The 25,826-nt window shown below is 40.6% G+C and overlaps 2 protein-coding genes across 2 annotated transcripts in view; one reads left to right on the top strand and one right to left on the bottom strand.

Moving 5' to 3' along the window:
- LOC124286435 (extracellular matrix organizing protein FRAS1-like) overlaps positions 1 to 4,254 on the bottom strand; it is a 132,806-nt gene extending 128,552 nt beyond the window's left edge. Inside the window, 2 exon segments of the mRNA XM_046722811.1 lie at positions 965 to 1,238; positions 4,130 to 4,254. Of these exon segments, the coding sequence (XP_046578767.1) occupies positions 965 to 1,040 (76 nt within the window). The 5' untranslated portion in view covers positions 1,041 to 1,238; positions 4,130 to 4,254.
- Positions 1,039 to 10,287, top strand: LOC124286433. Its single transcript, XM_046722810.1, has 2 exons — positions 1,039 to 1,103; positions 9,231 to 10,287. The coding sequence occupies exons 1-2, from the start codon at positions 1,039 to 1,041 to the stop codon at positions 10,285 to 10,287; spliced, it is 1,122 nt and encodes a 373-aa protein (XP_046578766.1).
- The last annotated feature ends 15,539 nt before the right edge of the window (positions 10,288 to 25,826 follow it).

Genomic DNA, 25,826 nt, shown 5'->3' with positions numbered 1-25,826 from the left:
GTGTTACTACATAGTATAGTGAGTGAGTTTGGTTTTACGCCGCTTTTAGCAATATTCCAGCAATATCACGGCGGGGGACACCAGAAATGGGCTTCACACATTGTACCCATGTGGAGAATCGAACCCGGGTCTTGGGCGTGACGAGCGAACGCTTTAACCACTAGGCTACCCCACCGCCCGCTTGAACAGTGAATTAAGTGTAAAGTTGTATGTCCACAATACTGTCTCCCTTGTTCATCACACAAACACTAAATGTCACGTAACTCTTTTCCCACATCAGTATTTCCACTGACAGCCTATAATTTATCTATATTCATTCTTTTGCACAAACTTCAGACAAAACTTTAACAGTTATACAATATTCGCACTATCTGTGAATATTTGGCTGTTCAAACATCATTTGTAGCTCTCACTTTAATTCTATATGATATGCATGATGTTCATCAGAATATATATTTCATTACCAAAAACTGTATATGAGAGTTAATTCAATTGTCTTTATAAGTTATTAACAACACACTATCACCATTCATGTGGCTGTATGGCTACCATCTATATATACACTCGCATGGGGTCTAGCCGGCCTCCCAGACCCCTCACCCGAGAGAATAAATTAAAATAGAAGTGAAACTTTAGTCTAGAATGATTTGGCAAATCTAGATCGCCTAAGCTCTGAAATTAGAAATGTTCTGGGCTCCTTTATGATTATTGATACATTTATAGACTAACAACTAGTCTCTGAAATAAGCATATTTTACTGGGAAAAAAAGTTCTCAGTAAAAATATTTAAATATAATGAAAAGGAGCCCTGAGACTTTCTTTGGAAATCTAGAGTTGCCACTTTTTCTAGACTTGTGTGAGCTTTCTTTGATATATTTGCTTCAGGGTCTGTATGACAGACTAATACATTTATATAAGACAACTTTATTCCTGGGATTAAATGTCAGTCCACAATGAGACTCACCATTGACAAATGTAGCCAGGCAAAGGAGTCCCACCAGCACTGGCCAGTGGACCCTCAGGTAGCGCTGGCCACTCATGGCTGTGAGTCGAGCTAGTCTAGAGGCTGTGCTGTGTGGACCCCATTCCCCTGGTGCTCCTCTGTGAGTATACTCCCTGGATCACACAACACAACACACATATATCCTCCACCTCCGTTCCCCCTTCTGATGGGGCACTGACACTTGTCCACAGGTAATCCTTTACAGCTGTTCTACAACACTATCCATCCTTTCATCCTGAAATTTGAAGACAACCTGTTGAAAGCATTTCCTGCCAACTCATGATTTTCATGATGATAATGTATGAAGAAAGTGGTGTTAAAAAAATAGAAAGCTTTCTTGAATATAATCACAATAATGATAAACACAACCTTAGAAAATAGTACACTGTGCCATACTATCTAATAACATCAAAGGATATAATCTTCAATATCATGCTGAATGACCATACTATGGTAACATGGTTAATACATAATACTATTTATTTATCATGGAGGTTATAAAGTGCTATGTTTAAAACATTTGGAAACATTTTAATCTTGAGTTAGACTAAATTGGCTAAGTTAAAACAAATTAAAAACAAATAATACTTAGTAAAAACTCATTTAAAGTTTCATTTAGATATTTCACAATCCTACGATGATATATACAAACCAGGGTATGATCCACAAAGTGTTTGTAGCCAGTACATGCTGTTGTAAAGGATAAAAAATGATTAATGCTAAAATCTTTGTGGATTGAGCCCCAGTAATTTTGCTAGTGACAAATGTCATGAGTACATTTGTGAACTTTCATTAACAAATTTTAAAATTTTATCCTCAATCATTACCAAAGTTTAAAAAACATCTTTAGGGCAGTTTAGATGAAATAAATCAATGTCCTAAAACATTAACTAACCTGAAACCTTGTAAACCATAATAGAATATCATTCACTCTCATAAACAATTTATCAGTGGTTTTTAATCCCTGTGCAAGATACATGTATCTCTCTTAACTCCAGTGAGATCCCTGTCTGTCACAGCTAAGCCTGTCCATGCAGTGACCAGCGGGCAATGAGACGGTGGCCTATCTCCAGAGTAGCCCTACAGGTACTCGCCATCACACTACCTGACAGTCAGGCTTACACTGTCAGGGAGATGGGAGCCAATGCATGGCATGCACTTAATCATAGCCACAATAGCCACTTGTTGAGATTTGCAATAATAATATATCAACATTGGATAGGGAACATTTGAATGTTTTATTGCAGTTGAACTTGCAATGACTTAATGATGATGCAGTATAGTTTGTCAGAGGGGAATACTGTTAATATTCCTTTGTTATCTACTGTTAGCTGATCTACTAACAAGTACCTGCAAACTAAAACAAATGTCAAAAACCTAACAACTTCTTTTGTGCTGAAAGAACCATATTATCTTCAAGGAATTTGTTTCCTAAAAGGTTTTGCTCTAAATATCACCCAAAATTCTTTACGAGGGTTGTTGTAATCACTTTAATTTAGAAAAGTTGAAAAACTTGAAACGAAAGATTACATAAACAAAAAACAAATGACGAAAGTCAAGATTGTATTGAACTCTCTGTCTTTTTCTATGGAACTCTCACATAACATCTGTTACATTGTCTGAAAGACAGGTGTTCAAGGGAGGGGCTGTGTAACCCTCCCACAAGAGGAGACTGAGCTGACTGCACAGAGGCTGAACAAATACCTTAAAAAGTGATCATAACCATGACATTTCAGCAACATATTGTTTACAGATGTACTCACAATAAATTCATGACAAAGCTCACTGTGAATGATCTGGATCAAGGAAATAAAAAACTCTTTTATTGCGTTCATATAATGAATCAGTACCCTGCCATTACTGCAATGTTTGAATGCAAGTAAACTGATGCTAACATAATGCACAACAAAAGTTCTAAAACTAATAGTTTATACTTATTGCATGTAAGTGTCAGTAATGGTGGGTATTAATCATAAAATGATAGGTGTATTGCAGTTTGTTCATGACGTGTCTACTAAGGAAATTACATTTACTCTTAACTCCTCCATATCAGGTAAACAGCCTGTTGGTGGGAGCAGTACCAAATGATTATTGCTTGGAATACAATACAGGCTTTATACTACCAAATACTGACTACACTGTGTCACATAGTGCAACCTTTGTATCTGCCTCATTGTTGAATATTGTGTTCAAACGTTACATAAAATTTATAATGTTGCAAATTGTTACATTGCCTTGCACTAGATAACAGGTGATAACAAGTGGTATATAGTATATACAAACTCCCAGCTAGGTAGCTAAACATCCCCACATAGGTTTAGTTTGAAATCATTTTGTAAAATAAAACAGAGAAACTGAAATGGGAGAACAAATTTAGTTTAAATAAAAGACAAACAAACTGATTAAGTTATCACAGGTGATAACGTTCACCAGTGTATGAAATACTTGAATATTTGCAGTCACAACGAAATCTGGGAAATGTGTAAATATTTTGGATACCTGATCAAAAACAAAAATAAAAAAACAAACTGCAAATATTTGAAATAATTATCATGTAGTTTTTCATGAGACTATTTGATAACGTATCTCAATGCGATATTACCGCGAGTGCTCTTTAAACACGATAACTACAAATTAGACTCAACTTTGATCTGTAGTTTTAAATTTGACAGTAAACCAGACAACATACAAACAAACAAAATTTCACCCGTAAAAAAATAAAACACTGCAGGAAATACTGTATATGAATTTCACTGACTAAGAGCACCTCAGGCACAACTTAAGTTGTCTTAACTCCACTCTTAAAATAACCAAACTGTCAAGTTAACTAACTGCAATGTAAACTCTCTAAAATGATTATCTAAACTAAAGTACTAAACACCAATAAGTAAATGATTTACAAACAGACAGACTTAATTCCCATGTTTACACAACACCGGGCCTGGTTTTTGGAGACTACAAAAGCAGACGATACACTGTCGTGCGTTCGAACCGCTCAGCTGTGGAAGGTATTTTCGCTTACCTGAGAAAGATGAAACACTGACACAGCGACAAAGTTTAAAAATGATCGGTAAAAGTTGCGGATAGGTCTCAAAACGCTTTATATATTCCCTAAAAATGACTTACCTGTCACGCCGGTGTATAATCCGAACTGCGACATCGCCAGATGAAGGTAACATCCACTTGAATGTGAGTTTACAACCCTAACAGCGCACGATGGGACCGCCACCGCGAGCTCATTTGCATAAGGGAGCATTCCGTGATTCGTTTTCCGCCGAGGGCATTGAATACAGGCATGGTTATTTTTAGCCAACTCTAACCTAGCTGAGTGATTGTTTAGTTAAACGTGCAGATGGATATTATTCAATATCAAATGTGTCTTGGAGAAGAGGTGGGGACGAGATGGTAGCCGGTCAGTTTGTGGACAATATATAGATATATACACGGTGATGTATGAGTTATGGAGGCACGCTTGCAATCTTGACGTTCTCCGAGTTGGATTACTTGGCAACATCTGGGTATCTGCTTGCACGCGTCCCACTAACAGTTACGGAATGCTAGCGTTTCGATAAAGTAGCAACCAGCCGAGTTTAGAAGAATGAAAAAGTCAACGTGAATTTAATTTTTGTGGACAATCCATGTTTAAACGTGCGCATTAGCAGAGCCTGCGTCGACATACCCACAGACGGATTCTTGACAGTAAATGCCTATTAAGGGCAGTAGGTTGGCCCAGTGGTTAGCTTTCGTTCATTACAAAACAGGACACGGTTCGATTCCATGTCGACTCTTTCTCGTGTCCCCCGCCGTAATATTGATGGAATTTTCCTAAAAGCTGTCTGTAAATCATATCCATTCGTGCCCAATATGGGTAACGGATCTACTTGAAATATAAGGATCAAAGTAGACGAGATTTTATTGCTTACAATCTCTCTTGCAGTTATTGTCGGCTCAAAATAGGTACCATCAGTATAATTATTAGCAAAATTATACAACATGCATTTGAAAAAAATATAATTTTGACAAAAGCGCTGATCTGCTTATCAATTGGAATAATTTTGTACTGATGTACACGGTACTTGTGAACTGTTCATTGAAGTATAGGCTGTCGACGGCGAAAAGGTTTCAAACGATTTTTTCAAGTTTTAAACAGATTCCTGTCTAAATTTGATTCCGCGGATGCTAAGAACCAATGTAAACAGAAAGAACCCCGTGACGCGTGTTCCCGATATTTGTGTTACAGTGTCTGTCACTGTAAATTTGGCGTTAAGACGTTGTTATTTGTCACGTGATGACGTAACTATGACGCCACGTGGGGAGCAGTACAATAGGCGTTGTCGCTGTTCCGCTGATAGTGTCATTGCAGATAAAGCGTCTCAGTAGGAAGTTCAATTAATGGTTCGTCAAATCAGTCCCCAGTACTTAAGTTCACATAAGATGCATTTATCATTGTGTTCCATCAATTGAATCTCGCACATCGCTACATTTGATAGGGTCGTTGATGATGATGGTGTCAACTGGATAAAATAGGCTTAGCAGTTCGTCCAGCATCTCTTTCACGGTACACGGATTGTTACCATCGCTATGACGCCCTGAATCGGAACCACTGATGTGTTCTTTTAGGAGGCAAGTTTGATGCCGAGTATTCAAACATGTGAATAACAAACATTTCTCTATCTCTTGTGATATCTGTCCTCAACTATTTTATTTTAGTGATGTAAATGTTATGAACGTTCTTGCAATAAATACCACCAGAGAGGATGCCAGGTTATAACTGGGAGCCGTTCTACAAAGCGATCTTAGTGCTATGAGTATCCTAACCCAATGGTGACGTGTGAGAGTTACGGTCACTTCAGATCCGCAGCATCCTGGGCCCCGTTCCCCAAAGCGATCATAGCGCTACGACAGTCGTAAGTCTATGTTAAAGTATGGCAATTACGACTGTCGTAGAGCTACGATCGCTCTGAGAACCGGGGCCTTGTGCAGGGCCCCGTTCCTCAAAGCGAGTCGTAGCGTTAAGATGGTCGTAACTCCCATACTTTACGACAGTCGTAGCGCTACGATCGCTTTTCAGGAACTAGTCCTGGGCCCCGTTCCTCAAAGCGATCGTAGCGCTACGACAGTCGTAAGTCTATGTTAAAGTATGGGAGTTACGATCACCTTAGCGCTACGATCGCTTCGAGGACAGGACTGGGACCGTTCCTGAAAGCGATCATAGCGCTAAGGTGATCGTAACTCCCATACTTTAACATAGACTTGGCCCCGTTCCTGAAAGCGATCGTAGCGCTAAGGTGATCGTAACTCCCATACTTTAACATAGACTTACGACTGTCGTAGCGCTACGATCGCTTTGAGGAACGGGACCCTGGTCGTAAAAGGCGACCATATAGGTGGATCGGATGGAGAGGCTCAATGACTTGACTGATTGCGAGTCAGGATATCCAGAGGGCGTGGATCGTTGATAGTAATATTAATCACTGGATTGTTTGGTCCATTTGATCATGTACAGGCCTCGGCAGCATAACTTGACATGCGGCGTAACACAACATACAACTTTTAGTCATATATAGAAATCGATATATCGGTTTGAAGGCAATATTAAACAATTTCTACTTAACCTCACCATTGAATTGTATTCATTATGTCGTTGAAAGGTAAAGTGTGTTTTGTCATTGCAAGACGTGTGTTCAGTGACTACATGATATAGTTACCTGTCATAAAGGAGTTATGATCCAGTTTACAATCACGCTGCGTTCACACCTACAGGTGAGAGGGGCTATATAAGAAGCAGGCTGAATGACTGCAAGGCTTGCATACTAGTTGTGTGCGTGTAAATGATGCCCCAAATGTTTTTGCTCTGCGTACAGATTAGGATCTGCTAAATACACTAGTACTGTTCAGAATGATCTCCAAACCCCGACGCTCAAATATTTTGTTCGATATGTTTTTGTCTCCTGCTGGCGAGGGGCGGTGGGGTAGCCTAGTGGTTAAAGCGTTCGCTCGTCACGCTGAAGACCCGGGTTCGATTCCCCACAATGTGTGAAGCCAATTCCTGGTGTCCCCTGCCGTGATATGTCTGGAGAATTGCTAAAAGAGGCGTAAAACCAAACTCACTCACTCCTGCTGGCGAAAATGCATCTGTGGCATTACCCACTCCAGTGAAGACAGACCTTATAGTAGTCTTTATCAGTCTATATTAATTAGTCTTTACTGTCATATAAAGCAGTCTTTTTCATATATTCAGTCGTATTTATCATCCATGTAAATCGCTTATATTGGTTTGTATTACAAGGGGGTAAGCGCAGTAGTTGGAACAGTGAAACAAATGCACGTGCGGTACGTTATGAGCGTTAACTCAGACCAACCCTACTTGATCTCGGTGTTTCATTTTATGTGCATACCCCCTTGCAATACAAACCAATAATACCGATTTGAAACTATGATCGTTTGTTAAACAACTTTCTTCCCAAGTTTAATTGAAATTTTCAAATGGCAAGGTAAAAATTATGAGGATTCGCAATCATAATTTCACTTTATTTGATTTACTTTTTTGTTTAAAGTGAAATTCATCGGTACGTTTTCACTGCAAACAGACTATAACATCGTTAACAACCGTAAAGGATTATCAGCAACATAAATTATAAGTTGAACAACTGCACATATCAACTGGTTAGAGGAATTGTCAGTACCAAATTACCAGCAACATTTTGAATTAACAGGGAGTCAGGGTCATTCACTTTCCATTATTTCCGAAATACTGTCACATCAGACGGACAATATCAACTTTGTATGTGACGTTTGTTTGTTTTCGCCGCTCTCAGCAATCTTCTAGCTATATGACGGCATTCTTGGCAGAAATCGAGTGTGGACCAGACAAGCCTGTGATTTATATCATGAGCATAGATACACGCAGTTAGGATGCAATAACATACGTGAACCAAGTCAGCGAACCGAACCCGTTTATCGCCTCATCGACAAGAATGAGTGAGTGAGTATGGTTTTACGCCGCTTTTAGCAATATTCCAGCAATATCACGGCGGGGGACGCCAGAAATGGGCTTTACACAAGAATGAGGTGCTGACCAGTTCTAACCCGGGTCTTCACGGGTTTGCAAGTGAGGTTGCGAATGTTTGTATGTGAGTCGCGAAACACCTGGATGTATTTTCATTGCTAACTTTCAATGATTTCCAGTCATGTGATCTTCAACGCTACTTCACCTTTACGCCCAATGGTATATGTTTCGGCTGACAATCGAGACTGAATATTTTACATTGTACGTATCATATATTGTAACTAACACAGTCTCCACAAAAATATACCCTTCTCGGTCTAAATCAATAATATATGTACACGATAATCTGCCAATGACCCGAACAGATCTTCTTAGATAATCTCCGAAAAAGATATCAATGGGCACATTCTTTATGCCACCTTGGTCAAGGTTTATCGTTCCTCTTTGAAGCTGAGTATTTGAATCAAAGAAATAAATTCACCTTCCTGAATGACATGCGAAGTGCAAGCTGTCGTTCCAAACCACTAAAATGTCCATAAACTTGTTTGCGTTTTGACCGAAAGAGGGGTCCGGTAATCAAATCCGGTTTGTGCCTACCAACGAATCATCCGGGTAGATCAGTGTGGCACCTTAACATAATGCGCGGTCCGGTCTGGTTACCTGGGATTTAATCTCAGCTGGTGTCCGATGGGTTGATAGGCTTGACCGGAGGTAACATGCAAGGTGGGTCTCGAAACCTGTAGGTGTGTTCCAGATATGTCGTATAACACTTGCCTTGGTTCGAAACTAGTCGCCTCGAAACTAGTCACCTTCCTGTCCTAACCTGCATGGGTACTATACAAAATATAGATTTAAGATTTGGTTGAATTCAATTACTAAAGTATAAAACATTGAGGACCCCTCTTAATTTCTTGGGTAGCTTGTGAGAAGGATTATAGGATTGAAGATGTACAGATTCAGCCCCTACGGAAGCGAGAAGATAGACATATTTACTTGGTAAAGGGGTCAAACGAAAGACACACTCAATCCGTACAGAGGCGAGAAGATAGACACATTTATTCATTACAGGGGCGAGATGAAACACATGATACAGGGGTCAGAAGAGAGACACATTTACCAAGTACATGGGTGAGAAGAGAGACACATTTACCAAGTACAAGGTTGAGAAGAGAGACACATTTACCAAGTACAAGGGTCAGAAGAGAGACATTTGTCCAGTACAAGGGTCAGAAGAGACACATTTACCCAGTACAAGGGTCTGAAGAGAGACACATTTACCCAGTACAAGGGTGAAGAGAGACACATTTACCCAGTACAGGGTCAGAAGAGAGACACATTTACCCAGTACAAGGGTCAGAAGAGAGACACATTTACCCAGTACAAGGGTCAGAAGAGAGACACATTTACCCAGTACAAGGGTCAGAAGAGAGACACATTTACCCAGTACAGGGGTCAGAAGAGAGACACATTCACCCAGTACAGGGTCAGAGAGAGACACATTTACCCATTACAAGGGTCAGAAGAGAGACACATTTACCCAGTACAAGGGTCAGAAGAGAGACACATTTACCCAGTACAAGGGTCAGAAGAGAGACACATTTACCCAGTACAGGGGTCAGAAGAGAGACACATTTACCCAGTACAGGGGTCAGAAGAGAGACACATTTACCCATTACAAGGGTCAGAAGAGAGACACATTTACCCAGTACAGGGGTCAGAAGAGAGACACATTCACCCAGTACAGGGGTCAGAAGAGAGACACATTCACCCATTACAAGGGTCAGAAGAGAGACACATTTACCCAGTACAGGGGTCAGAAGAGAGACACATTTACCCAGTACAGGGGAGAGACACATTTACCCAGTACAAGGGTCAGAAGAGAGACACATTCACCCATTACAAGGGTCAGAAGAGAGACACATTTACCCAGTACAAGGGTCAGAAGAGAGACACATTCACCCAGTACAGGGGTCAGAAGAGAGACACATTCACCCAGTACAAGGGTCAGAAGAGAGACACATTTACCCAGTACAAGGGTCAGAAGAGAGACACATTTACCCAGTACAGGGGTCAGAAGAGAGACACATTTACCCAGTACAAGGGTCAGAAGAGAGACACATTTACCCAGTACAAGGGTCAGAAGAGAGACACATTCACCCAGTACAGGGGTCAGAAGAGAGACACATTTACCCAGTACAAGGGTCAGAAGAGAGACACATTCACCCAGTACAAGGGTCAGAAGAGAGACACATTCACCCAGTACAAATATCGATAATAACGCCAACAATTCCTGTGTGTCACACTGTCCTTCTGTCTACTCCGTCTACTCTGAATGTACCAGTTCTGAACCTTTACTGTAATACCTTAAGGAATATATTGTTACAGATGATGTGTTGGATTTCATTCTGTTATTGCCAATTGTTTACAAGAGGCGATCAAAAAGTATGTAGAATCTCCAAGAAAACGATACAAATGCAATATTTTTCTACATATTATCTGTCAAACTCAAGCAATTTAGTTTTGCTATGTTCCAGTCTCACGATCCCCATTTTGTTTGACCTTTTCTTTTGGTACCCTCAAAATATGCAAGAAATATTTTGGGTGTTTGAGATTGATATAAATCCCCTAGAATCACACTTAGATATTAAAGTTAATAAAAAACAATTTGAAATTACAATCACTAAGTCTTGTTAAAGTGACTCCCCCTTTCATGTTGACTGAAGGAGCTTGTTTTGGAGACACTACCCTTCCCCCTTTCAGATGACATAATCATAAGGGCATAGCTTATTCTAATGTTTTCACTTATGCATACATGATGCCAAGGGTTCAAACTAAATACTGAATGGTCACCCAAGTGTCAGCTCACAATATATCGTAAACAGTGCTAGCTTAAATATCTGGACACAATGTTTTTGAAAGATTAAAATGGGGGTGTCCATAAAAAATATCCCCCGATAAGATATATAGAGATTACTAAACGAGTGTCTGTCAGATACCATTTATCTTACAACTCGTTGTTTCAAAACCCGAGCGAAAGCGAGTTAAATACGTTTTGAAACAACGAGTTGTAAGATAAATGGTATCTGACAGACACGAGTACAGTAATCTGTTTCTTACACACCATAAAATCGCACCATTTTATGGTCGAATAGATTCAAATTTCATGTTTTCTCATCGTAGGTGCGCAATAATACACAACACAACGTTTATGAATGAGTGACGTCACTTGGCTTCCTAATCACTACTCATCCCCATGGTGACCCTCCACAAAAAGGTTTCTGCCACCTCTTCGCATCATCAAGGCAATGGTGATAATGATAACTAGATAAGATCACAGAAAATTAATTAAACCCTCTAAAACGATGATGTTACCATGCAAATGTGGATGATTTTAATTCTTGCAAGCGTAAAATATTTGAGCGAGTGACGTCATCGTTATCGCTTGGTGGTTGTCGTCATCGAAAGATTGTTTTGGATATCTCTGCACATTGGGGATCTGTACTTGTGTACCAGTTTACGTTCAATGTTCTCCCATCTTTTGAGTGTGTGTAATTAGGTGCACCCAGTGTGCTTGAATGTGACATTGCTGAGGTTACGTTCACTATCAATGGGGGACTACTCTTCTTCGCCACATCCTTCTCGTTTTCCCCGAGCCAGAAACTGCCACTTGGAATGTAATGGAATTTACGGAGTTTTCAGTATGAAATGTGAGTTGATTACATCCTGTATGGTATCAAGACATAAACTTTTCATTATCATGCGTCGGAGGAATATCTTGAGAAATGACTTATGTGTAGATCAACCGTTCTTGTACATGTTCGATTGAATAGAAAGGACGTGTGCCGCCATTTGCACTCATGAAGCCTTGCAAAACGTACCATGTCGTACATTGTTTCAACGAGTGTGTTTTGGTTCTGATTGTCATGAGTGAATTTCACGATAACATTTGAATCACATAGTATCTCGGAGCTGGAAGTGAGTCTTCATCATGTGTATCAGTGAAAAATGTCATCTTCATCAATGCATCAAAGAAACAACGAGGCAAATCGATCTCACAATGGACAGGCACTGACGTTATTGTGTCAGGTATTTTTGCAAGACGACACATGACACTTGTCGCATCTCTCCAGTAAAAGTACCAGTGTTGTACATTTTGAATATTCGAAGGGAATCAAGGGCTTTAACTCTAACGGTTATTTTCACATAATTGTTTACACAGGTATCACTGATTGTTGGCGCCATTTTGAATTCATGACTAGGAATCAAAAGTTTTAATAAAAGGAATTAGAAAATAAATAGATTCGTGTTATATTTATTCTACTTGTGACTCATTGTATAAATACCTGTTTATGTTGCAATCGCGAAAATAACAGTTAGGTGTAAAGGGGTATTTTTGGCACGAGTAACAGGTTTCTGTTCGATTGAAGCACGAGTAACTTATCAATGAATTTTAATCAGGAAAGTAGTCCGACATAACCTGACCCTAGGTCATCACCATGGAGTAGCCAATCACGGGATTAGAAATCGATCTCACACATATGTGTGATACCAGTTTTCTCACATGGGTTTCTCACCAACGGATGTGTAAGAAAAATCAGGCAATCCAAATCTTTGACTGTTGATCATGACGGGAAGTCATTGCAGGGGTGGAAATAACTTTAAAATTGCTAGTGTACTCCGGTACAGTGGCACATGTAAAATCACTTGCCCTGATATTTATTCCACTATACCGGCCATTTTCTTGTTGATTTTTTAAAATAAACAACATAATTAACATTGGAATATCAACTGGACACCGGTACAGTGTGATATACAAATTTGCTTGCCCGACAGAAAAAACACTGGACTCGGGCGTCGGGCAATGGGTGATTTCCACCCTGGACTCATCCAATAATATACTGAATATATTTTATATGACATTATCTTAGGGCATACCATTATCCAAGAGGTACCAAATGACAGATCGTTATTCATTTTCTGCAGTTTTGTTAGAAATATTATACCCCAATGTGTTGTGATGACTAATATCTTGTTAACCACGTTACCCACATATGTAAAATGTTGGATATGACTTTGCTAAAGATTCTTTCAAAATAAAATGGAAGATTTTCAAACATTGGACATCGAGAATATAGTTAGGCTACGTACTTCTTGACCGACCCTCGTATTTACAAGTGTAAACTGGAGGATTGTATGATCAGTTTGAACATATTTAAACATAATATTCTAACAAAGCGCTATACTATTGAGCGTTACATGTATTTTAGCAAGTCTAACCATACTGAATTCTATGTTAAGGGGTTTACGTATCATCTTCTCTTTGATGTGAAGTCTTAGCTTTACTTGACATACAGTGTGTATTGACACCTGCGGCTTATTATCACGGTTCATGTGAATCTTTGGTATTGCATGTTTATACTGTACGTACTTTTTGTATGCAGTTTGTGACAGGTGTATCTTGTTAAAAAAAAACTGAATCCGTTCTTTTTCTCGAAGAGGGCAAGGACTTCCTTGGTTCCTTGTCCCCACCTGTAACAGGAATTCAGCAACAGAATATTAACTACAAAAAACAACTGTGAATGTACCTTGTAAATACCATGGCGCCAGGTCTTCATATTGTCTCACCACGTATAAATGATCCTGATCTCATGGCGTCAACACCACTGTTTGGACGACTGTTTCGGCAAGTCATATGATATTTATGGTTCAATATATAGTCTTCTGGAAACTTGGACGGCTTAGGTCAGGGAAATGATATATCTTTGAAATGTCGCGGTATTCCAGAATTGTTCACGTTCTCTTACTTAAAGGATATATTGCGACAGCATCAATGTCTGTTTATTAGAACGACATGAAGTTCACTCAAACACGTCAAGGAGTGAGTGCGTGCGTGCGTGCGTGCGTGCGTGCGTGCGTGCGTGTGACGATGTGTAAATGCAGTGCATTATATTCTTGTTTGAAAACAAAATAGGTTAATATTACTTGCTCTTTCTTAGCTTTACTTTCCACATTCTGATCAAGCCCCATCACAGAGGATGTACACCCTTAACAGTTTGCATACTTTCAATGCATACCACATGTACAATCAGACAGCGTATTCTTGCAGGCATCAACGTTATTACTTATTCTATGCTGATGAAAATGGACAAAACTCTCTACGGAGTTGTCATGAAGTATCTCTGGGGTAACAGCCATCCGTGCGGACATGGCTGCAACTTTAGGGGATGATGCTTCCTCCTTTGCCCCTTTAAGGAGGTGGGCAGTGGAATGGAAGAGAGAACCTCCAAGACGATTCAGGATCAGTGAGATCTTCAACATCTACCACAAAGGACATTATGATAAAACACATGCTGTGATTAGGAACGATCGACGACCGCACGAACATAGCCAGTTCAATAGATATATGCCACGAGAAAGTTGAGAACATTGTGAGGACTAATCTGGACATGGCTGGGTTCAGTGCGCTGGGTTCTAGACTAACATCTAGTCTCTGAAATGAACATATTTCACAGGAAAATAGTTTCTGAATTATGTAAATAGAATATCATAAAAGGAGTCCAGAGACTTCAGAAGCTGGTAATCTAGACTTGCCACTGATATTCTAGACTGTCATATGCTGCATTGGGTATATTTGTTTCAGGGTCTGTATGACAACCTAGCTGGGTTCATATCCTGGTCCGAAATGATCCAGATACATCATGGTTGACCAAGCAATACAGTTTGCATTGATGTTTCCTTGAACCGAAATAAAATTATGCCACGTTTAATTACTTGCAAACTACTGATCGGCTGATAATAAGATGTGAGGGACTTGCATCACTGCGCCGACACTGAGTAAGTGAGTGAGTAAATGTTGCCTTATGCCGAATCAGCAATTTTGCAGCTATTCGCGCCTAGATGACATATATTTTCCTATAGAAACGAATAAAGAATATAAGTGATGACGAAGATAACTAAAACTTCAGTCCATTATCACATTAAACAGTAAAACCTGACATACAGAATTTAAATCTACATTTTATCATATAGTTTAATTTCCTTCAAATACCCTAAATTAAATGATTAGAAACAGTATTGGGCTGACACTGATTCCATGCTGATATCTACAACGTGTCAACATTTGTGTTATTCAATAAATACGCAGCATTTGAAGATATTATTACCGACGTGTTTATCAATAATATTTTACTTCAACACGTAATCATATATACAAGTAACATCCGGTATACGCTTCTCTGCAATTGCGCTGGGTAACAACTACCGTTTCACGGAGTTTGCAACTGTAGTAAATCACAAAGTGAACCCGGACAGCGTAGCGCTGATCCACAATGGCGAGCTACAGAGATTGTATCGGACATCAAAACAATGAAAAAACTCAAAGTTGAAACAGTTTCGAGTTCAACCTTTCAGCAGAGTCCGATATGAAGGTTCATGGCATGGAGCTCTTCACAGCCCGGGGGCGGAGCCTCAGATGGTATCACGGTGTTACTGGGGTCAAGAGATGTCCATCACGGGACAACGACACAGGGAAATCTAATGAAATATACCGTCTTCTAATGGAGGACAGTGACAAGCGGGTGTATCAATAGTACACTCCTCTTAGTGACATTAAAACCTGCCTTCAGCAATATTTCAGCAAGGTCGCGAAATGCTAGGAATCGTTTAGGGCAGATGGCTAAGTTGTAACACTCGCAGTCCAGACCTAGTCGTGTCAGGATCTGTCAATGATTGGTCTGATTACATCCCTTGTATCACACACGTGTTCAGCAGTTTCATCAAAGACTGTATGGAGCCTCTTTTCTGTCCTTGTTTTAAGCCCTGAAAGATGAGCGCCAGGCAAGGAAACAAAAAGTACGATATTTTAACGTCTTTGAGCATGACATGGCCGCGGATCGTACCACCAACCTTCGCTCTCCTCACGGAAGCCCTCTCCTCTAGACTACGGGGTCGATCCAGTGAGCTGCGGGGTATTAGCAACATGTAATACTGCACAAAGCACCCTTAAATCCAAGGTTGTACCTTAAGTTCACAATAAATATATTGTACATTAGTCTTTGATAACAATATCAAAGAAATATTAACGACTTTTAGACAATGAAGTCAAGGCCTGGTAAACGATAGCAGTCAGCTTCATGTTCAGCAGAGACTGTCCGGTCTTTGGGACAATTCATCTCCAATCCATCCTGACCATGCGCTCCCATCACTTCCGCTTTCATGTCTCTGGACTCGCTATCAAAAACAAATATACATGAAAAGCTCTCGAAAAACCGGACAAACTGATTACAGAAAGAGAGAAATTAAAAAGAAATTACAAATGCGATGGAAGCAAAACCCATGAATAAACTGCAACAATCACATATCTCTACACACTGTCAAGAGGTAATAAATAAAAAAGGCTAAAAGGTACTATTAACACTTATTTCAAGAAGTCTCGCTTATAGTTCCGATGTAAGACACCAATTCAGCTAAACTCTTTATTTCCTTATTTCAAAGTATGGTGCATTAAGAGAGATAGATAGAGAGAGAGAAAAGCCAAAATAACGAACATATACAACTATGCACAACGTTCCCTCCTCAGCCTCTATTGGGGTTCCTGTCGGATGGTGAGCACTACTCGAGGCACTGGAGGCCTACCCTCAGCCTCTATTGGGGTTCCTGTCGGATAGTGAGCACTACTCGAGGCACTGGAGGCCTACCCTCAGCCTCTATTGGGGTTCCTGTCGGATAGTGAGCACTACTCGAGGCACTCGAGGCCTACCCTCAGCCTCTATTGGGGTTCCTGTCGGATAGTGAGCACTACTCGAGTCACTCGAGGCCTACTCACGTGCCTCACTCGACGCCCTTGCATTGACACAAGAGTACAAGACAAAGTACACTTTGGATATTCTATAAGCAATAACTCCTTTAACACTCGTGTGTCGAAATGAACACCTGTACTGAGAAATGAGTTGGCGGATGAGATCGCCTTGGTTGGTTTCCGTGACGCGGTTTCGCTTGTGGTCCATCAGGGTTAGCCTACATTAACATCAATAGTTTCTGAAATGAACTTTGTTTGAGAAAATATATCTTCATAAACAGTAATAGAAAGGAGGATACACACTTTCTTCATTGTTAGATTAGAATCGTATTATAGACTTGCATGGGCTGTATTGGGTATATTTGTTTCAGGGCCAGTAATACAGATTAGGCTTAGCCGTACTGTCTGCTGTTGACAACTGTTTATCTGTTTGTGCTCTTCGTTACCATTTACGTATTTCGCTGTTAAGTCCCAGCACGACTTGGGTGTTGTTCACTTGTATCAATTGTCTTAAGTTTTAGGAGCTCTTCGCCTGTTATAATGTGTCGGGCCAGGCATTATTATTTAATAGTCGATCGATGCTACTGAGCTTAAAATGGGGATTAAAGTTGGTAGGTTTTTTGGTAAACGCCGCACTCAGCAATGTTCCAGCTATAAGGAGGTGGTCTGTAAATAGTGCATTCTGGACTAGACAGCCTAGTTGACATGTGTGAACCAAGTCAGCGAGCCTGACCACCCGATCCCGTTAGTCGCCTCTTACGACAAGTATGGGTTGCTGAAGACCAATTCTAACCCGGATCTTCATTGGTCGGTGATTAAAGACTAAGAGCAGAAACGTTGAGCCAGTTTAAATAAATATACATCGTCAACATTATATAAAATCAGTCTCTATTATCTGCCGAAACTGATTCCTTTGACGTTAAATGCAAAATTGTGGTGAACACCATATGGAAAGATCACTGAAAATCAGTGATGACACCAGGTGTTCGCTCAGGGTCTTGCTCTACGTAAAGTACCCACTCTAGTGAAATTCGCCGAAATAAAATTAAAGATATATACACAAATATGACATTCGGCATTGTTACACATCAAGCCTTTTATGGCATCCGACGAATCCCCAGACACCTAAGGGTAAAACCTCCAATTCACAGAAAGTTCGTGATGGACTGACGCCTAACATGACGTTGTCAAGTAAAGGTAATATTTATACAATATCCCACATATTTCAAATTCCTAGTGAAAAGGCTTTATTCATAACACCCGATGGTACCTAGCCGTCACCCTTGTAATAATACACATGGTTCTAGAAGGGTTATGTTTCATAGTGCGCGGCTACGGCTGTCACCATCTGATGGATCACTTTTTGCCTCATGGTTCAACTTGTAAATAAAGCAGGGTTTTTTCTCTCACCTGTCAAAGCAACAAAACACGGTGCAACAGCGACAGGGAGGGTATCTCACACAACACCGGGTCGATGTCCTGTTTGTAAGCCTGGGCCAGGCATGACCGTCTAGCGTGTGTGTACATACATACGTTCAGGGGATTTATCTCGTCTTCTTTATATTCACATTTAGTTCGTATATTCAGGTTTGTGTATTGCGCAAGGGGGATTATTCAGGCAGATGCTATTTTATATAATCGATTCTTTGATTTGAAGTAAGCTGGTAAGGGGAAGCGTCTCATTAAACGGTGTAAATTGTATTCTAACGCAGCCACACCCAGAGGCTATTTATAGTCTCTGCCTTGTACATTTTACATAGTATGAACATGATAAACGCATATATACACAAGCCATTCTTGTAGAGCGAATGAGTTGGGTTTTAAGCCGTTTTAGCAATATTCCTGCGATACCATCGAGGGTGACATGAGAAATGGGCTTCACACGTTGTACCAGTGTGGGTAATCGAACCCGTCTCGTTGGCGTAATGAGCGGACGCTTTAACCACTAGGCTACCCTATCGTACCACGGAGTCGTGCAGAACGAGGAGGTACCACGAGGATGTACCACGAGGAGGTAGGCTACCATTCCAATTCTTACAGTCAAGGACATTGTAAGCTTAACCCCAAGGAGTCCAGTCCTTGTTTCCGAACAGATGCATTTAACAATATATAGTTTTTATAAAAATGATAATACTTCTTTTTTTTTTAAGGCGATACGAAAATTACCACTCGCATCAATTACCACCTCGCAGAGCCTGGAGATAATTAGCCCCCGACCAACCCCTCGTTCTGCATTAATGTCATGTAACTGGACAGATTTGTACTTAGCTATGTTTGGTCTAGTGTAAATTTTGAAATATTTGGGGGGAACAGTTACAAGATCATTTAAAACATCAAAACAAATGTGTGCTAAAAGCAGTCGCGAGAACCGTTATCACTATATCACTGTCATGTGGAGCGGTTTTATTCTGATCATCCACATTAAGACTTGTGTACTGTTCAAACAACATGACCGGGGATATATTCCTGCATGACACGAACAGCTTGAAATATGTTTACCCCTCTTCGAACAGAACCGTATGTCTGTATTGACCATGAAAACTCTCACTTTAATGGTGTTGATTAAACATCCAAGTAATTATATCCAAACAGTCCACTAAACGCCTTTTCAGACCAAGGGTGTTTATAACTATTTCCTCACTTCACCGAATCCACGCAAACCACTAAACCTAAGCGTTAGTACAAACACGGGTATAAAAGCAGCCACTCAATTATACGTGTCTACCCATATCAGGGAGGTGATTTTACCCACAATTCCCCATTCAACCGGAAGCTGGCGATCAAATATTGGAAGAGGAAAGATCAACTGCGTAATCTATGGAGAGGGTCGCCCATTGTCTGATGTCGGGGCCCCCTATTGTTGACAAGAATGCCCATGGGGAAGTCCATCGAGAACGTCTTCAAGGGCGAGGGCGACGTAATCGTTACGGTATCGCAACTGTAACAACGATGACCTTTCCATGAAAACGTTCCACGTTTAACTATTCCATTGTGTATTTGGCGCCTCTCACTTCTGAATTGGTGAAAGAATTGAGCTATTGAATTTCTCGCCAGCAACCAAGAAGCGTTCACTGTTCAGTGCCAAACTCTCACAAGCCTCATCTTGGAATTCAATACAGATATACAGGCACAAATGAAATTTCTTGCTAGATCTCAACAAGCAGGATGGCACATCAGGGAACGACCCGTCATGTTTAACACGCCCAACACCAACCAGTAAACGAATTAACGTATAAACGTATGGCTGGGTTGGGCGTTTTTAAAAGATGAATTCAAAGTACACAAGTACATGACACAAGATACAGGAACATTGCCAGATTTATGCCTTAAAAAGTTCAACAGTCTGAAATTTGTATATCTTAGTTTTTGTCATAATTTGAGCTGATGTAATGAAGCAAGTTTCCTAAAAGCCATTCGCGAAAGGAATGTCTCACAAGAACTTGATGCTCTACCTGCTATTTCAGGATACCGAGATCACCTTTCCATATCTCTCTGCGGCTATTTAACAGTTTAAGTGTATTAGCACGGTGTGACTGGCATGTGCCAGTCACTTCTTTAATTCCTACCCCTGAGTCTTACTGCCGCACAAGTGCATGTCATGTGCATTGTTTGGCATCCTTCCACTGTAACGGTGAACACAACAAGGATTGATGTGTTTACCTGTAACACTGTTAGACAGGGTCAACATGCCTCCTGTGTGAAACACGTGCATGCTTATGTCTGAACGTCCGCGTTGAAACACGTGCACATTCACTTAGATGACAACATACACTGCGCATGCTGCAGATCATGCATTCCACCATCTGAATGGCCGGCGTATGAAACACGTGAATGCTTGCACCTGGATGACAACATACACTGTGCATGCTGCAGATCATGCATGCCATCATCTGAATGGCCGGCGTATGAAACACGTGAATGTTTGCACCTGGATGACAACATACACTGCGCATGCTGCAAATGCATTTCATCATCTGAATGGCCGGCGTATGGCGTACACTGGGCAATCCATCACACGTGAATACTTGCACCAATACTTGCTCAATTCCCTATAGTTGTCAACGTATGGGACACGTAAATATCAATATCAACATGGCAACATGTCCCATGGTTTTCAATATGCCTCTCGCATAGCACATGGGCACACAATTTGAATCTCGCTTATTTGAATCTCGCTTATGAAACACGCATATCTTCATTTGGACGACAACATGATCGTGCACGAAACGCGTGCTTACACATTCAAATATTATTATCAACATTATTCACCTATGTAGAACCCCCAACTGCCTTGTTGACGTGACTGTTTTGCCTAACGGGCATGTTGACATTCCATGTGGCAGTTTGAGCAAAGATCAGTCCTAATATCCGGCCAACTTGGATTTCACCCGACCAGCGACCCTTGTGTAATTGTACATGATATCTGTGCTGGAGTCGCCTGGAGTCAGTGTTTCTGATTAGTATGGGACGACATGTTTGTGTTTCGTGTTCCCTTAATAACGAGGTTGTTGTTTGTAATCAGAAACAGGTCGAGGAACACGACATGTACGAACATTTGATTGCGGCTTGTGGGTGTCCGAATGTTATGTAACGTTGCAGCCAATTCGGTAGACTTGCACAAGTCTCTATAAGGTAGACATTGATAGTTTAAATGATAATTTCTGAAAAATGATAAATAATAGACTGGGTACTGTCCCCTTATCTAGACTTGCTTCTTTGAAGGATAGAATTACTATACATCCCATGGGTTCAGCATTCAGTACAGTCTTGGAACAAGGCTACCAATTCAGCTCTTGGGCAAGGAACATTACCAGAGCATGTAAGCAGAGTTCGATATACCTCCCTCTGTTGTTCCACGGCAAGTGATATTTCCAGACAGCTACTTGCAACACAGTTCAGCTCTACAGTTTATGATATATATTAATTCTAAAATGATAACTTATGTTATAATGTGTTTTGGGGAAGATGCTTGCAACGATAAATGAAGAGAACAGTTAAATTAGGAAATCCACGGTAACGATCGACGTATTGCGTACCACTTCATCTCAGCCGTGACCACATGAATCTATATACATAAACACTGTCATTCATTTATTGACTAAAAATGTTTAACGGACTGCACTCTCTTCGTAGGCTTCAGTTGTTCCTAATACTAGTTCGTTGTAATAAGTAATTGCTAGTTTGATTCATCATTTCGAGGAAATTATAATTGACAACGTCTCTAGTAATACTAATAGAAACGTTCGATCCGCATAGCAATAAATGGTCGTAAGTGTGATATCTTATATATTGAGGGCGGTGGGGTAGCCTAGTGGTTAAAGCGTTGGCTCGTCACGACGAAGACCCGGGTTCGATTCCCCACATGTGTACACTGTGTGAAGCCCATTTCTGGTGTCCCCCGCCGTGATATTGCTGGAATATTGCTAAAAGCGGCGTTAAACCATACTCACTTACTCACCCCTATCTATTGAAGATAATATATATTCTATCAAGTTTTTACGATGACAAGGATTTCTCATATCAAATAGAAATAGTTTACAAACTGACGGAATACCCATTATTGAACGATTTCAAATTTATTTTGTATATACAAGTCGGTCTTTTCGCATTTACTAGGAAATCGTGATAATCGTCTTCACAAATCTGGATTTCAGAATTATAAATCCTTTTCCCCTCCTCTTTATCATCAAGATTAACGCTAGTGTCAATATCGATATTCTTCAGCGCGTCATAGCTATTCCGTGTTAGAAAACCAACGTTACAATATTCTTTGTGCGAACACAGTACCGTGTAGGGATTTTGTGCCAGCAGATGTGGGTAATAGGCAACACTAAGATGAGTTAATGATCCGTAGACGAAATTCAAAATCACGACGCATGGCCATAATTGATAGTGATACACCTACACTTTAGCACAATGATTTCTCCCCGATTGGGCGACGCATGTCGACTGACTTTATAAATGGTACATGACAGCTGGTTTTTATAGATGAGATGCAGACTTCCGGAGTCATAGAAAAAATGAAAGGATGACGAGGGTGACTGAAGCCAACCACGGTCTTATGTCAAGGGTGTTATCAGTGCATGCATCGTGATTAAGGTCACGGACAATTTAGTCTCGGTCACAAAGAGACCTCAGTTGTTCCTGGGTCGCCAGGAGTCACATGTTAAGAACGTCATTCAATGGGACACTTGTGAATAGAATTACTACATGGTGATCGTTGATGGGTCCCTAGATACAGGTATGCCCCTATCAAAGTGAATTACAGCATTGACTGACGACGACTAGCTGCTATTGTTTGATTTGGACAGGTATGTTCCGTGCCTTGGCAACTCGTGTCCTTCTGAAGAAATGACCACAAGTGACCATGGGTCCATTAATGTCTGGGCTGGAGGTTATGATTATAGGTTACAGCTATATAAGGATGTGAGACGGGGGTCACTTATAATTGAAAGTCGTGAGGAGGTAAGATATCCTTGTTTAACTGGTCGTTTCCTGTGATTCGGGAGCAGGTTTGTTTTTTTCAGAGAGCATCGGTTGACTAGCTTCACTGTTTGGAGTTATTGGTTGGTTGTTTATAGGACTTAAGTAACATGGGTGATCGGTCCTGCTTTTGTCTGAGTGGAAGTCAGGCATGAGAGATGCATGTCAACCGTCAATGGGGAATGTCCACTCTTGTATGTCACAGTGGCGACAGCAACGCTTGTCGGAGTAATGCACTGGTAGTAGTGGGTATTGACGAGTGTGAAGAATATTTATCTTCTTTCAATATAGGCAGACCGTTCAGTGGAATGGGACAAGGCAGTTCAAACAATGCTTCGTTCCACAAAGTGACTATAGTGCTACAGGCGTCCATGTTGAGTGAGTGAGGAAATATTGCTGTCGACGCATCAGCAATTCGCGGCGATCCATGTTAACGTACGGGAGTTACTATCGTCTTATCGAATTAGGCCAATACAACATCACGATAACTGTACATAGCTACTGAAAGGTTTCCCTGTGTCTACTGTAAGGTGAACTTACCAAAGTTGGACATCCCTACCTCCTATCTGTGACATCACATCCTGTGACCGTTGTGTGTACTGTAAGGTGCCCTTACCAAAGTCGGACCTCCCAACCTCCTATCTGTGACATTTTATCCTGTGAGCTTTCCACTTACTGAAACATTGTTGTCAGAAGCTTTTATCGTCTATCTCTTCTCACTAATGTTTTCCCAAGACGAGCCCAATACACACCACACATAACCGGCTGGTGTAGAGGCTTGTCATGTCTTAACTTCAAATATACATACTTCAATGCATAATTTTATTCTACAGTCTCGACACAGGACCATCAAGACGTCAGCATCTGTCAATTCTCACTGAAACCACGTGAAAGATATGTCAGATATATACACACGCCCTTACTTTATCTGGGAAGTACATCCATTCAAGTTTTGCTTACAAGCGACAAGAACAGACTTACTGATCAGTAATGGCACAATAGACACAAACTAACACGTAAACGGTATTTCCAGATGGATATTCCAGCAACCTGTTGGGGGTAACCGGTAGCTGTGGGTGATGGTATTGATAAGAGGCGCATAAACACTCGCCATGTGGGAGTTCTCTCTCGCCTCAGATCAGTGCCTGATACGACGGTTGGTTTCTCCGATCCGCAGACATGAAACGGGCACCTGGCTCCATGTTGGAGTCATCACTGATCCATACACATGTATTGGTAAACCGAAGAGGGATGAGAAAGGCCCAGCTATATATATATATATATATATAAACTTCTTCTTATATATGTACTACGGTACGCTCGGTATTCTCATCACTTTCTTTATATATATATATATATATATATATACGCACAAAATGTCCAAAGTAGTACAGATATTCAGTCATAAATATTGCAGAAATAAAAATTAGACAACACCGTTTTTCTCCAACATGTTTCGTTATCTTTTACTCTTCACAATCTCCTGAAGAGTAAAGAACGAAACATGTTGGAGAAAACTTGTTTTGGGGTCCTTAATCTGTTGTTTATGGACGCGCATTCTGTCCCTCAAAGCACTCCGTTGGGCCAATGTATTCTTTATTATATCTATATATATATATATATATATATATATATATATATATATGTATATGTATGTGGCACGTGTATGTGTGTGTGTGTACATGAGCCATAATTATATATATATATATATATATATATATATATATATATATGGTACTGTTAATGACATATAGGTTTATCATTGGTAAATGAACAGGAACATGAACAGGTCGTCAAGGTCACGTGACAGTTGTTGGCCACCATGGAGCAAGCATCGTAATTGCTTGAGCAGAACATGGAGCAAATATGTGTGTACAACGCATCTTTTTTCTTCATGGTGAGTCTGCTCTATTCAGTATGAACTAACTTGCGGCTCAGTAACTGCTAGTAGAAATAGAGAAGATACCAATCTAGGTGTGTTGAACGTAACGGTTCATCCAGGTCACGTGACAGCAGGTGTGGAACGTGAAGTGGACATTCAGAGCAATTGACTGCGAGATGCGTGAGTAGAACTTGAAGTGCAAATCGAAGTCATGTGACTGCGTATGTAGAACATGATGATCCATCCGGGTCATATGACTGCGTGTATAGAACGTGAAACGCTCAACCAGATCATGTGACAGCATGTGAAGAAGGTGAAGTGCTCAATCAGAAGATGTGACAGCGTGTATGGAACGTGAAGTGCTTAAGCAGATCATGTGACTGCATGTGTAGAACGTGAAGTGCTCAACCAGATCGCGTGACAGCGTTTATAGAACGTGAAACGCTCAACCAGATCACGTGACTGCATGTGTAAGACGTGAAGTGCTCAACCAGATCATATATCTACGTGAGCAAACCAAGATGTGATCATCCAGCTCACATGTTCAAGTAAAGTTCTGCGTGTGGCAAAACATGAAGTACCTTGCCAGCTCATGTGACTATGCTGTAGAACAATAACTAGTTAAGTAAATAAGTAGCGGAGGAGAGCAACA

This window comes from Haliotis rubra, unplaced genomic scaffold, assembly GCF_003918875.1.
Source record: "Haliotis rubra isolate DU_JTF1 unplaced genomic scaffold, ASM391887v1 Scf383, whole genome shotgun sequence".
Classification (NCBI taxonomy): domain Eukaryota; kingdom Metazoa; phylum Mollusca; class Gastropoda; order Lepetellida; family Haliotidae; genus Haliotis; species Haliotis rubra.
The sequence above is the reverse complement of the archived record's forward strand: the minus strand, read 5'-3'. Positions and strand labels throughout refer to the sequence as shown.